A 12,368-nucleotide genomic window follows, 5' to 3' on the forward strand; every position below is an offset into this window, starting at 1 on the left:
CAGGTCACAGTTTATTTGTTGTTGTTAATTTACTGCTCTCTTCTCTGCTATAATACTGTCCTGCCGTGTTGGTTATTATCAACTCTGCTTTTAATCTCGGCGTGTTGGGCACCAGTACCCCCATGTTCAATATAAAACCCTCCTACCACAACAAAACAAGTAGGAACAAATATTCACATTGGATCTAAAATTATGCAAAATAAACATTTGTAAAACATAAATATAATAAATATTAACATATTAACATAATAAAATAAATAATAGCCCAGATAAATAAAATAAATTGAAATGAGCCAAAACACCTGTAATGAAATAATAAATAATTAAATAATTAAATACATAAGAATAATACACAAATCCTCTTTACACAATTAAATTTATTAATTTCTGCGTGGCGCTTTAACTTGAGAAAATCCATCAATAAAGCTTTTGAAACCGTTCATAAGAAAAAAAAAGATTAATTGAGGAATTTCATTTGTAAAATACATGTTAAAATGTCATTGTCTTTGTCATTGGGATTGTTTTTCTCTTTAGCACAGAATGTTTTCTTTCTTTCAGAAAGAAAGCTGACCAACAAATGGTTTGTTTTATTATTATTATTATTATTATCTTTAAATACCCTCTACTCTCGCGCGATCTTACAATCCTCGCGTGAACCGATTGAGCCGCTCCACAGACGCTCTGCTCGTAAAACGCGTCCTATGGAAATTGACGGCGAGCGTCACTGGTGCGTTGACGCGCCGGCATCGTTGACATGCCGTTGATGTGTCTGGTGTGTTACGGTGGTTACACATAATGAGTTGCCACAGCAACTGTTTAACAAGTTAAACGATGATTGACGCATGCGGCGCTTTGAAGTTTTGGCTTCCAAGATTCCCTGGCAAGATCAATCCTTTAGGTCTGTCAATCATCGTTAACTTTGATAAGCAACTCCAGTGCACTGTTGTCAGTCATCGTTAACTTTAATAAGCAACTCCAGTGCACTGCCTGAACAAGGAATGCGACAGGAGGGAGAGTTCAGCTCATCTGTCTTTATTTATTCATTTATTTATTTAAAAAAATATATTTATTTTAAAAAATCAGTGATTGGACTGAGGGCGGGAAGTTTGAAGCGAGAAGTAGTTGAACGTTTTAATTATTTTGGGTGTAACGGTATAAAACTGCACTGCATCATAATAAGTCCTCTTTCTATGATTTTGGTTACCTTATTTAGTTATGTGGGAGGGCTAAAGACAGTTATTTGGAAGTAATTTAAATTTAGAAGATGTATCATATTAATTGAATTAGTATATTATACTTTTGGTGTCTACCATTGACTGAAGAAACCGAAATATACACATACTGTCTCTATTATATCATGAAGATGTGCGTATACACGCACTCCGACCTGTATAAACACAGTGATGCAAAGATGTCCCTTCAAGCGTGTGCTGGCTTCTAAAAATACATGTGGATTTTGTAAATTCATGCGATTACTCGCGTACATGCTCTCAGCGAGGCCGCTTCAGGAGACGTCAATATTTAATCTGTGCTCTGTGTAACCGCACTTTCTCAGTACACACTGTCCACATTCCTCTTATTGGCTGTTTTATTTTTATTTATTTCATTAGCTTGCCTTCCCACAGTAGCAGAGCAAGAAAACATCAGTGTGCACTCAGTATTACATTCATCACGACTCAGGCTCAGGGTGAAAAAACAAAAACATCAGTCTAAAAATGCAAAAATATCCCTGGGACTTGAATGAGTCAAACACCCAGTGAATGAATGAAAGCAGTAGAAATTGACTTCATTATTCTTAGGATCAACTGCTCAAAAATCTTAAAGGGAACGAAATGCTAGCCAGTGCCAATTTTCACATTTTTGAACCGGAGCCAAGTCTTCATTTGTTTGTCGCCATAAATTTTCTATTGTCTTACTCCAGAATGCATTTCAAGGCTCAATGCATGAGTGAAGATTTATTAGTCATGATAGTTAAGTCTGAATTTTCAAATCACAGTGGCAGATGACTGTAAATCCATTATTTTGTCGATGCGACATCAGCATCAGAGATTTACAGTGGGGCAGATAAGTATTTAGTCAACCTCTAATTGTTTATTTAGCAATTGGGGAAAAATACTTCGATAAAAGGAATATCCTGTACACGTCATCTGCGCTTTGCCAAATTGCTGTATATAGTCGAATTGTCTTAAAATACAGTGAGGCAAGTAAGTATTTAGTCAACCACTAATTGTGCAAGTTCCCCCACTTGAAAATATTAGAGAGGCCTGTAATTGTCAACATGGGTAAACCTCAACCATGAGAGACAGAATGTGTGAAAAAAACAGAAAATCACATTGTTTGATTTTTAAAGAATTTATTTGCAAATCATGGTGGAAAAAGGGGATTTGGTCAATACCAAAAGTTCATCTCAATACTTTGTTATGTACCCTTTGTTGGCAATAACGGAGGCCAAACGTTTCTGTAACTCTTCACCAGCTTTTCACACACTGTTGCTGCTATTTTGGCCCATTCCTCCATGCAGATCTCCTCTAGAGCTGTGATGTTTTGGGGCTGTCGTTGGGCAACACGGACTTTCAACTCCACTCCAGGACCTTGAAATGCTTCTTATGAAGCCACTCCTTTGTTGTCCTGGCTGTGTGTTTGGGATCATTGTGATGCTAAAAGACCCAGCCACGTCTCATCTTCAATGCCCTTGAAAAATCTTTCGATACATGGCCCCATTCATTCTTTCCTTTATACAGATCAGTCGTCCTGGTCCCTTTGCAGAAAAACAGCCCCAAAGCATGATGTTTCCACCCCCATGCTCCACAGTGGGTATGGTGTTCTTCAGATGCAATTCAGTATTCTTTCTCTTCCAAACACGAGAACCTGTGTTTTACCAAAAAGTTCTATTTTGGTTTCATCTGACCATAACACATTCTCCCAGTCCTCTTCTGGATCATCCAAATGCTCTCTAGCGGACAGCAGATGGGCCTGGACATGTACTGGCTTCAGCAGGGGGACACGTCTGGCAGTGCAGGATTTGAGTCCCTCGCGGCGCATCGTGTTACTGATAGTAGCCTTTGTTACTGTGGTCCCAGCTCTCTCTAGGTCATTTACTAGGTCCCCCGTGTGGTTCTGGGATTTTTGCTCACCGTTCTTGTTATCATTTTGACGCCACGGGGTGAGATCTTGCATGGAGCCCAGATCGAGGGAGATTATCAGTGGTCTTGTAGGTCTTCCATTTTCTAATAATTGTTCCCACAATTGATTTCTTTCCACCAAGCGTTTTACCTATTGCAGATTCAGTCTTTCCAGCCTGGTGCAGGTCTACAATTTTGTCTCTGGTGTCCTTCAACAGCTCTTTGGTCTTGGCCATCTTGGAGTTTGGAGTGTGACTGACTCAGTTTGTGGACAGGTGTCTTTTATACCGATAATGAGTCAAAATAGGTGCCATTAATACAGGTAACGAGTGGAGCCTCGTTAGACCTTGTTAGAAGAAGTTGGACCTCTTTGACAGCCAGAAATCTTGCTTGTTTGTAGGTGACCAAATACTTATTTCCCACTCTAATTTGGAAATAAATTCTTTAAAAATCAAACAATGTGATATTCTGTTTTTTTCCACATTCTGTCTCTCATGGTTGAAGTTTACCCATGTTGACAATTACAGGCCTCTTTAATCTTTTCAAGTAGGAGAATTGCACAATTGGTGGTTGACTAAATACTTATTTGTCCCACTGTATACTGAGCCGTGATGGGTTATAGTACTCAAAAAATCATGTGCATTTGAATAGTAACACAACCTTATTACCATGTTTTCTGCTAGTGTATAGCAAATCAACAATTATAGAATTTAAATACGTCACTATATTTTAATCCTTCTCGTTAATGAGCTAAATAGTCAAAGCTGCAACTATTGTATTTTTGGCTGCATGCAGAGAACTAGATAAATAAAGATAAATACATTTAAAAGTACAATTTCATGTTATGAATGATTATAAATGGTTAAAAACGCCGTTCTTTGAAGACTGTACTGGCAACATGACATCATAACATAAGACATAGATATGTTTTGACTGACTCGATTAAATTTTCTGTCTTGTCCAAGACATCTGATGTACTAGGTGCTACAAAAGTTCTATATATAGAGCAACAAGAAAGCGGCATCATGTTTTGGTATTTCTTTAATAATCAGAGACACAAAGGGGATAATGATGACTGAAGACCAACATACTGTAGAAATCTGAACATAGGTTTTTCCTTCTTTCATGCAATTTGGATATTTATTTGAATAATTTGTACATCCACCAAGTAGAAGTAGTAGAAAGTAAAATCGTCTGTAGCCAGAACCTCGTTAGTGGATAGGAGGGTTTGGCGCTATCTGCCACATTGCTATTTTCTTTTCCTAGTCTTTAGATATTTAAATATTACAGTGCTTCTTTATAGCGAAGCAAGACTCGCTGCGATGTTATATGACACAAATGTCGGCAGTAGCCAAGTTCAAAGTGAAGATTGGTCTTTGATGGTCTTTAGGCTATATGTTTGGCGAAATTTGAATGTGCATTCCTGTCAAAGCAACAGCCCCAATTTTTAAGATGATTAAATTAAGATTTAAGATGATTAAATTTCAGAGCTTTGAGGTCCAATCATGTTCCTTGGGTTCCATGTTCCTTACAACTCCTGTTTTCTATATGAAAGCACCACTTAGAAATGCATTTTTGCCCTATCATGGCCTATTAAGCAGAGGCAATAAGCGCATGAGTGTATATTTGAATTTGGCAGACAAAAACAATGAGCTAGAAAATGTTTTAACAGAGTAAACACTAAGAAAATTTCACTTTAATTGATGTGTGAATGCCATTAAAAAGTGAGCCTCATAATTTTCAAGCTTTAGTACTTGGAGCCATTGGTGTCAAGCAAGAGAGAAATATTCATTTTTATTAATGTTTTTGAGAACTTAAAAAGTGTGAATTTTCATCAGATTTTACTTCTGATCCTTTTACAAGAATGATTACACTATGCAGCAACATTGCTATTGTTTAAAGTCTGAGACATAACTAATTTTTGTGTGCGGAATCCAAAACTGGTCTCAGTTTTCTTCTATCACATCTAGTTTGTTGAACTATAGGATCCCTGCTTTCTTAAAACAATATGAAAACATAGCACTTAACCCCTTCGGAACTAAGCATGCTGCTGAAGGACATGACGCGTTCGCGTCTCTAAACCAATAAGTACACAGAATATAGCTGCTATTGCCACTTCTGGGAGATGATTGGATGAAACTTTACCCATCTGAATCAAATCATGAGGTTCGGCACGCCATGTTTGCTGTTTTGGCTCTTTGAAAATGCCTGACCAAACAAAACTTCAAAAAGGAAAGGAAAGTGCTCATTTCTCATCAAAAACACATGAATATTAACATTAGAAATAACCAATAAAAGCATAAAATATCCCCGCTCATAAAGTTGCACTTTGTTCTGGTGTTTGAGTAGAGTAAAAATCAGCGCAGATTTTTTGTTTTTTTGCCCAGCAGAAAAAAAAGCTAATCTTAACAGGCTAACATGTGTGTCTGTTTTATTTTATTTTTTTAAAATACAAATGTATATACATTATTGAAATACAGTTAAATATGAAACAAATAGGCATGACTGCAATGCTTATTTAACACTATTATGTTTTTACAAAGGATAACTTTTGTACATTTATGGTAATTTTCGGAGTTGCGCACCTGACTATAAACGCTACCTACCAAATTTGACACGAAAAAGGCATTTGATCATAGATAAGCCGCACCGGACTATAAGCAGCACCTGTCCTCACTTATTATTGGATAATAACAACAAAACATATAAGACCATCACAATGATGACATTACTCTGGCATGAACCATACAGTAGATTTCATAATGTATTGACATGACACATTCCCCATTCACTGTGTCATGCCTTCCCGAAGGGGGCCGTCGAACACTCCGCTTAATTTATTAGCATTCGGTCACATGCCGCAATCTAACGCCGGATTTAGGTTGAAAAAGTATGAAAGCTGTACTGCACACAAATAGGAACGATTGTCTCAGGAGTGATTTGTTTGAGGATTCAAGGTAATTATTAGATTTTTAGTATCATGCATGCATTTTGACACGTGCAAAAAATCAATGGGAGAAATTAGCAGCTACATCATTGGCTTATACTTAGCAATATTTATGCAAAATAAATGCTACCTGCAAGGTTTTTTTGTTTTTAACCAAGAATCGAGACTGATTTACATCCAGATCTATAAGGAATTCTGGGATTCCAGCATTTATTCACAAGAATTTTCAACGGAAAAAGCTCTTCGTTTACATATGGCGGCCACTAATTTCCTTACTGACTAGCCTCATAGTTTGCAATATTTACGTAAAATAAATGCTACCTGCACGTTTTTTTTGCCTTTAACCAAGAATCGAGACTGTTTTATTCTGTTTATGTTTCCACCTGGTCAGCTTTGACGGCGATAGGCCCCCTATGAATCGGCCCCGCCCCCCGTGTCCCATCAATACATTATGAAGTCTATGCATGAACATTAATGAATGCTTACAGATGTCATTTAGTGTCATCCGGCAATTTATCTCACTTTTGAATGGATGCAAAAGATCCGAGCTGGACATAAATGGAGTTCGTGACAAAATTTGCCAGATGACACTTAAGGCAACGCTAGGTAATTTTTCAATTTTGGTCGATTTTGGCGACGCAGGTGGACAAAAGCGGTAGTGTTTTGCAGAAGACCACGTTTCTCATAAGGACCGGCGCACAGTGTCGTAAAATCCTTATCTCCTGGTCGCCTGCAGATGTATTAAACAACATTTCTGTTTCCAGCGGCAGTGTGAAGGATGAATAGTAATGAACTAATGAATCCAGTTGTAGCTAAACACAACTCACGCGAGTACTGTCAAATAAAGTGTTACCTATTAACCCAAATAAATCAGCAAATAAGCCATACTGGAGTCTGAGCTGCAGAATTCAAAACAAAGAGAAAAAGTAGCGGTTTACAGTCTGAAAATTACGGTAGTAAGGGGGTAAACTGTGGAGAAAAAAAACCTGACCAGATAGAGAAAAACAGATTAGTTTTGGATTCCACACACAAAAAAATGATAAAACAACTGTCCGACACAAAACAACTGTTTCTTTTTTTTTTTATATACTGTAGTTGTCCCATGTTATTTATATCAAAGCAAGAGCCCTGTTCATAATCAATGATGGATGACACGAGATGGTTGCATAGATTACACACTGTATCCAAAGATGATGATGCTCATTCGCTTTGTCTCATCCCACCTTCCATTAGCCCCATCTCCTCCGGCAGTAACACTGCAGCGGAGATTTTTTGTCAGCTGTTTGGTTTCGTAAACAAATGCATCATATGCTCTTTAGTATGTTCTGGCAGTGACAGTATGTGCTCTTGATGTTGGAGGGAGGGGTGCAGCGTCGTGGTGAGTGGAGTAAGACAAGATAGTAGGAGGACGCTAAGATGAAAATGGTGATGTAACCACTCGTGAACATGTGTGATGTCATGTTTTGAGAGAATCAGAAAATCAGAGAAAGAAAAATATAGTGTTGTCTGGACATGGAATTAGGAGACAAAAACCTCAACATCATTGCAATCAACCTAGATAAACATGCGTGTGTTTTTTCTAAAAGCATGGATCATCTTTTATTTATCTTTGCATTTATCATCATTAATCTTTCCCTTAATGTCACGTGACAGCGCCGTGAAACAGAAAGCCACTCTATTAAGGCTCAAAATGTGAACTTGTTCTCTCTACTGGCAAGAAATGTCATCCTTGTAAAACATTTATCTTGACATCACTGCCCTCCTTTGTTGGACCTCAGTATGGCAGCCTCATTACATAGTCTGACATCAGTGAGATGGCCAGATCGCCCCCCCCCCCCCCCCGCGCAAAATATATATTATTTTTTTCTCAATACCTATTTTCTTCTTCTTTTACCTGAAAATGGACTCACAGAATTCACAGAACATTAATTAAGGGATTAAATCATATGAATTATTTCATTAATTTATACTTTCTGTGCATAATAGCGAAAAATTTGGTCATTTGTTTTGTAGTCTTTCTTTGTCTCTCGTGTCGTGTCGAGTCTTTGACAAGTGCGATGCATGTTGCACCTATGAGTGCTGATAATCCCATTCTTCTTAGCTCTTTACACTCCCTTCATAAGTAGTGATAATAAGCCGTTAAAGAGTTTTTACCTGTAAGCGTGTTTTTCTAATTCACAGAATCGCCAGCTGCTGAAGGATAGCTTCATGGTAGAACTGGTGGAGGGAGCCAGGAAACTGCGACACGTCTTCCTCTTCACTGACCTGCTGCTATGCGCCAAACTGAAAAAACAAATTGCAGGGTACGACAAAAAAAAAAGAAGCTGACCGTTTTATTATATTATTTATTATCCATCCACGTCAGCACGATGACTTTTTGGATAGAAAACTTTTAATGTACCCTAGGACTCATGAGTTTCCCCTTTCCTTAGTCCTCTATATGCATTTTCTCAATACCCCTTCTTACTCCTGCAGGAAAAACCAACAGTATGACAGCAAGTGGTACATCCCATTAAGTGAGCTGACTTTCCAGGGCCCAGAAGAGACCGAACCGCTCACTATCCCACAGGTGCCAGATGAAGAGCTAGATGCAATGAAGGTGAAAATCTCACACCTGCGAAGTGAGATCCAAAGAGAAAAGGTAAACCAGAAGGAATGAAAAATGTAGGGAGAGTAGGCATGTGCCGGTATGATATTCTGACGGTATGATAACCTTAGGCCAAAATATCACGGTTTCGCGGTATTGCAATTACAGCTCTAAAATGTGTTACTTTGAGATATCTGGGTTAAAAAATGTTTCCATTGGACATGATTTTTATTTTTCAAAACATATTAGCAAATTTGAATATAAGTACCGTATTGGCCCGAATATAAGACGGTCCTGATTATAAGACAACCCCGTCTTTTTCAAGACTCAAGTTTGAGAAAAGACTTTTTGAACACCAAATTAATTTTTATACAGGCAATAATTACAGTACTGAAACAAATGATTCTAACAATATATTTGAGAGAAAAAACATGTTTTTTTTGCCTCATTCAAATCTTAATATCTGAACATTTAAATATGTAAACTAAAGTGCAATCACATTCGTAAATGAATGGCTTCTGGTTTTTGAAATGAACCAATCTATTGTGATAAAACAACAAAATTGCAATAACTGCATTAACCATTAAAGTGAAGTCTAACTGTAACTGCAGTCTTGAAACAAATCTGAATAAGGAAAAACATTGCAATAAAATAATGCAAACTGGTTAAACTTGAGAGTAGCTGAGAGCTGTCACGACAGAACATTGCTTCTATGATATCTGGCGCCATCTAGCGTCGTAAATGGGTATAACGTCTAGACCACGAATATATGACGACCCCCACTTTTTCAGTCTTATTTAAATGCAAAAAACACCGTCTTATATTCGGGCCAATACAGTATAATGTTAAGTTAAAATAAATAAATAACATTTCTGAAATATTCTAAATAAAATGAAAATGGATGGATGGATGGAAAATGAAAATGAATGCAGTCCTTTAGGTGAGCCTATACTAACAACCACAGCTCAACATTCTTACCATCAGAACAAAAATATATGAATTTTTTTCCATAAAAGACAGTGTGTATGACTCGTATCATGTTTACGTTATACACACACTCTCTTTCTCAACATATACAGTTGCAAGAGACGAAAAAAAAACATGTTTATACCACCACTAGAGACACAAAACACCATACCTGTCAAGTTGTACTGTTTCGGCGTAATTTGTACAAGTGAGCACTGATTTTGAAATGTGTACGCCGTACGTTCAAAATCTGTATGTTTTTCGTGCATTACGTTTTTTTTCTCCGGATTTTGTCACCGTTTCGGCAACGAGACAATGTGTGTTACTATGCGTTACTACGTTGGTTGAATGACGTGAGAAAAGTCAGAGACATGGAGAGAGAAGAGTGTTTGTTGTGACGCTGTAGCAAACGCGATGCTAGGCTAGATGGCTCCAATATTTCCTGACTGTAGCCGACAGCCTACAATCTACGCCTAGATATCACATGCATACAGAAGTACATGCGAAATGACAGACGGCGGCATTAATAAACAGCCGCCATTTTGAAGCAGTAGACTTCTCAGAAAGGCGTTGTTGTAGTTAACCTTCCTAGCGAACTTAAGTATCTTTATATCTGAAATACTCCTAAATCGGCAAAGTCTTGACTTGAATCTATCTTTAAATGATGAAACAGTTTTAAAACTTTCACATGTCGAAAGTAGACAGAAGGGAGCAAAAACGGGAGCCATTTTAACAACTTTAAGGTTTGATTCACAACATTAAATGACTTCCAAACATAGCAGAGGCAACTATGTTTTTTTTTTTTTTTTTTTTTTTTTGGGGATGATGATGATGATGAAACAGTTTTAAAACTTTCACATGTCGAAAGTAGACAGAAGGGAACTAATACAAAAACGGGACCAATTTTAACAACTTTAACAGTTGATTCACAACATTAAATGACTTCCAAACATAGCAAAGGTTTCTATGTTTTTTTTTTAACATCAGTTAAAAAAAACATCAGTAACATCAGTTACTTTGCCAAGTAACTAATTACTCTTACATTTAGGTCACTGAGTTACTAACTCAATTACTTTTTGCGAGATGTAATTTTTGAACTGTAATTAATTACTTATTAAAAGTAAGATTAACAACACTGGTCATAAAGTTGAAGTCTGCAGAATGAAAAGTGACGAAAGCGGAGATTTTATTCTGCCAATTTGTTGCCGAACACAATTTGCCTGCAACTATTGCTGATCACTTCTCAGTACTAGCAAAAGAAATGTTCCCTGATTCAAAGATTGCATCGGTAAGTTAATTTGATCATTGACCTTTTTCATTTATAATTGGACACACTAACGAACTACCTCCAAGTGAAACTGAATTGCGTGCTGAAGTGCAGCCATCAATACATTTTACTTTTGTTTCATATTGAACGCGATATACAATGTTGTAAGATTAGTCACCAATTTGTAAAATTGCCAACGGCCTCAGGTTGACAGGTATGTAAACACGCTGGAGTTAACTCTCATAGCTGGTGGGAAACGTTCATGACAGTGTTTACTAACCTTTAATTTTGTATAAATGCGAAATCATATTGGAGGTCTTGCCTCCTCGGCAGCCACCCTCCGCAAACATGTTTTACATGTCGGTTGGCCCTCCTCCTCTAAACTGTGGCCATCTGTAACTTTTCTGTCGCGGACGTATTCCCATAACAGCGATTTCAGGAGTTTCACCTCCTCCAGCAATAGTGTAGCACAGCTGACTCACTGACACTGAGCAACAACCGGTGGGGGAGGGTTGAGCCTTGCAGCTACAAGTGAGGGATTTCTCCCTGCATTTTTGAGACATAAAAAATAGCTAATACCGTAGGGACGGTATGACAGAAAATTTTTGCGGTTTTGAAACTTTGACGTTTTCATACCACGGTACACCTTGAAACCGGTAATCGGCACATGTCTAAGGGAGAGTGGTTACCTATAACTTTTACCATGAGTTATGATTTCACCTTATTTCAGAGAGCCAACAAAGGCTCGAAGGTCATCGACCGCCTCAGGAAGAAGCTGTCCGAACAAGAGTCGCTACTTCTCTTAACATCTCCCAGCATGCACCTAAGAGTCTACAACAAGAGTGGCAAGGTAAATACAGTATAGTCTCTCTTGCGCCATTATGTTATCACCGGTATTTCTCAAGGCTCAATCTTCAATTCCCTCCTGTTATTTAGTTCTCCTTGTCATTTTTTTCTCTCTTTGGGCCATGCTGTAATGATAATTGTACACTATCAGAATTAATGTAGTCATTTTGTGTTGGGAAAACAAGTTTGGAAAAAAGCCTTGAAAAAAGAATTGTAAAGTATCTGATAAAGTGTATTTGTACTTTAATCAAATTTTTACTTCAACACAATGACATGCAAAGGCATTTACTTATCTTCTTATATCTCAATGGGTTAGCAGCGCCTTGCATGGCACCAGCACTATTGGTGTGTTAATGTGTGCGGGAAAGGGTAAATGTGTGGTAATGTAAAGTACTTTGGGCATGGTAACCATGTAGATAAATGCGCTATATAAGAACCGTCCATTTGCCATGTACCATATCTGGTTCATAACCTTGCATGATTGTCAGCCAACTTTAAGGTCTTTCTTTTTCTGGAGCAGACACAAACATTTCTAGTGTATCCGTGCAGTCTTAAAAAGTCTAAAAAAAAAAAGCCTTAAATCCAATTATTTGAATTTCAGGCCTTACAATGTCTTAATATTCTCCTGAAATC

General features: G+C 37.6%; 1 protein-coding gene across 3 annotated transcripts in view; it reads left to right on the forward strand.

The window, feature by feature from the left end:
• The window catches only part of bcr (BCR activator of RhoGEF and GTPase), a 172,708-nt gene that overhangs the window by 134,506 nt on the left and 25,834 nt on the right, over positions 1–12,368 (forward strand). For all 3 annotated transcript variants that reach the window (XM_057818080.1, XM_057818082.1, XM_057818083.1), the window contains 3 exons: positions 8,251–8,372; positions 8,545–8,710; positions 11,620–11,739. In XM_057818080.1, the coding sequence (XP_057674063.1) occupies positions 8,251–8,372; positions 8,545–8,710; positions 11,620–11,739 (408 nt within the window). The remainder of the gene's footprint in view (positions 1–8,250; positions 8,373–8,544; positions 8,711–11,619; positions 11,740–12,368) is intronic.

This window comes from Corythoichthys intestinalis, chromosome 17 (assembly GCF_030265065.1).
Source record: "Corythoichthys intestinalis isolate RoL2023-P3 chromosome 17, ASM3026506v1, whole genome shotgun sequence".
NCBI classification, from domain to species: Eukaryota; Metazoa; Chordata; class Actinopteri; order Syngnathiformes; family Syngnathidae; genus Corythoichthys; species Corythoichthys intestinalis.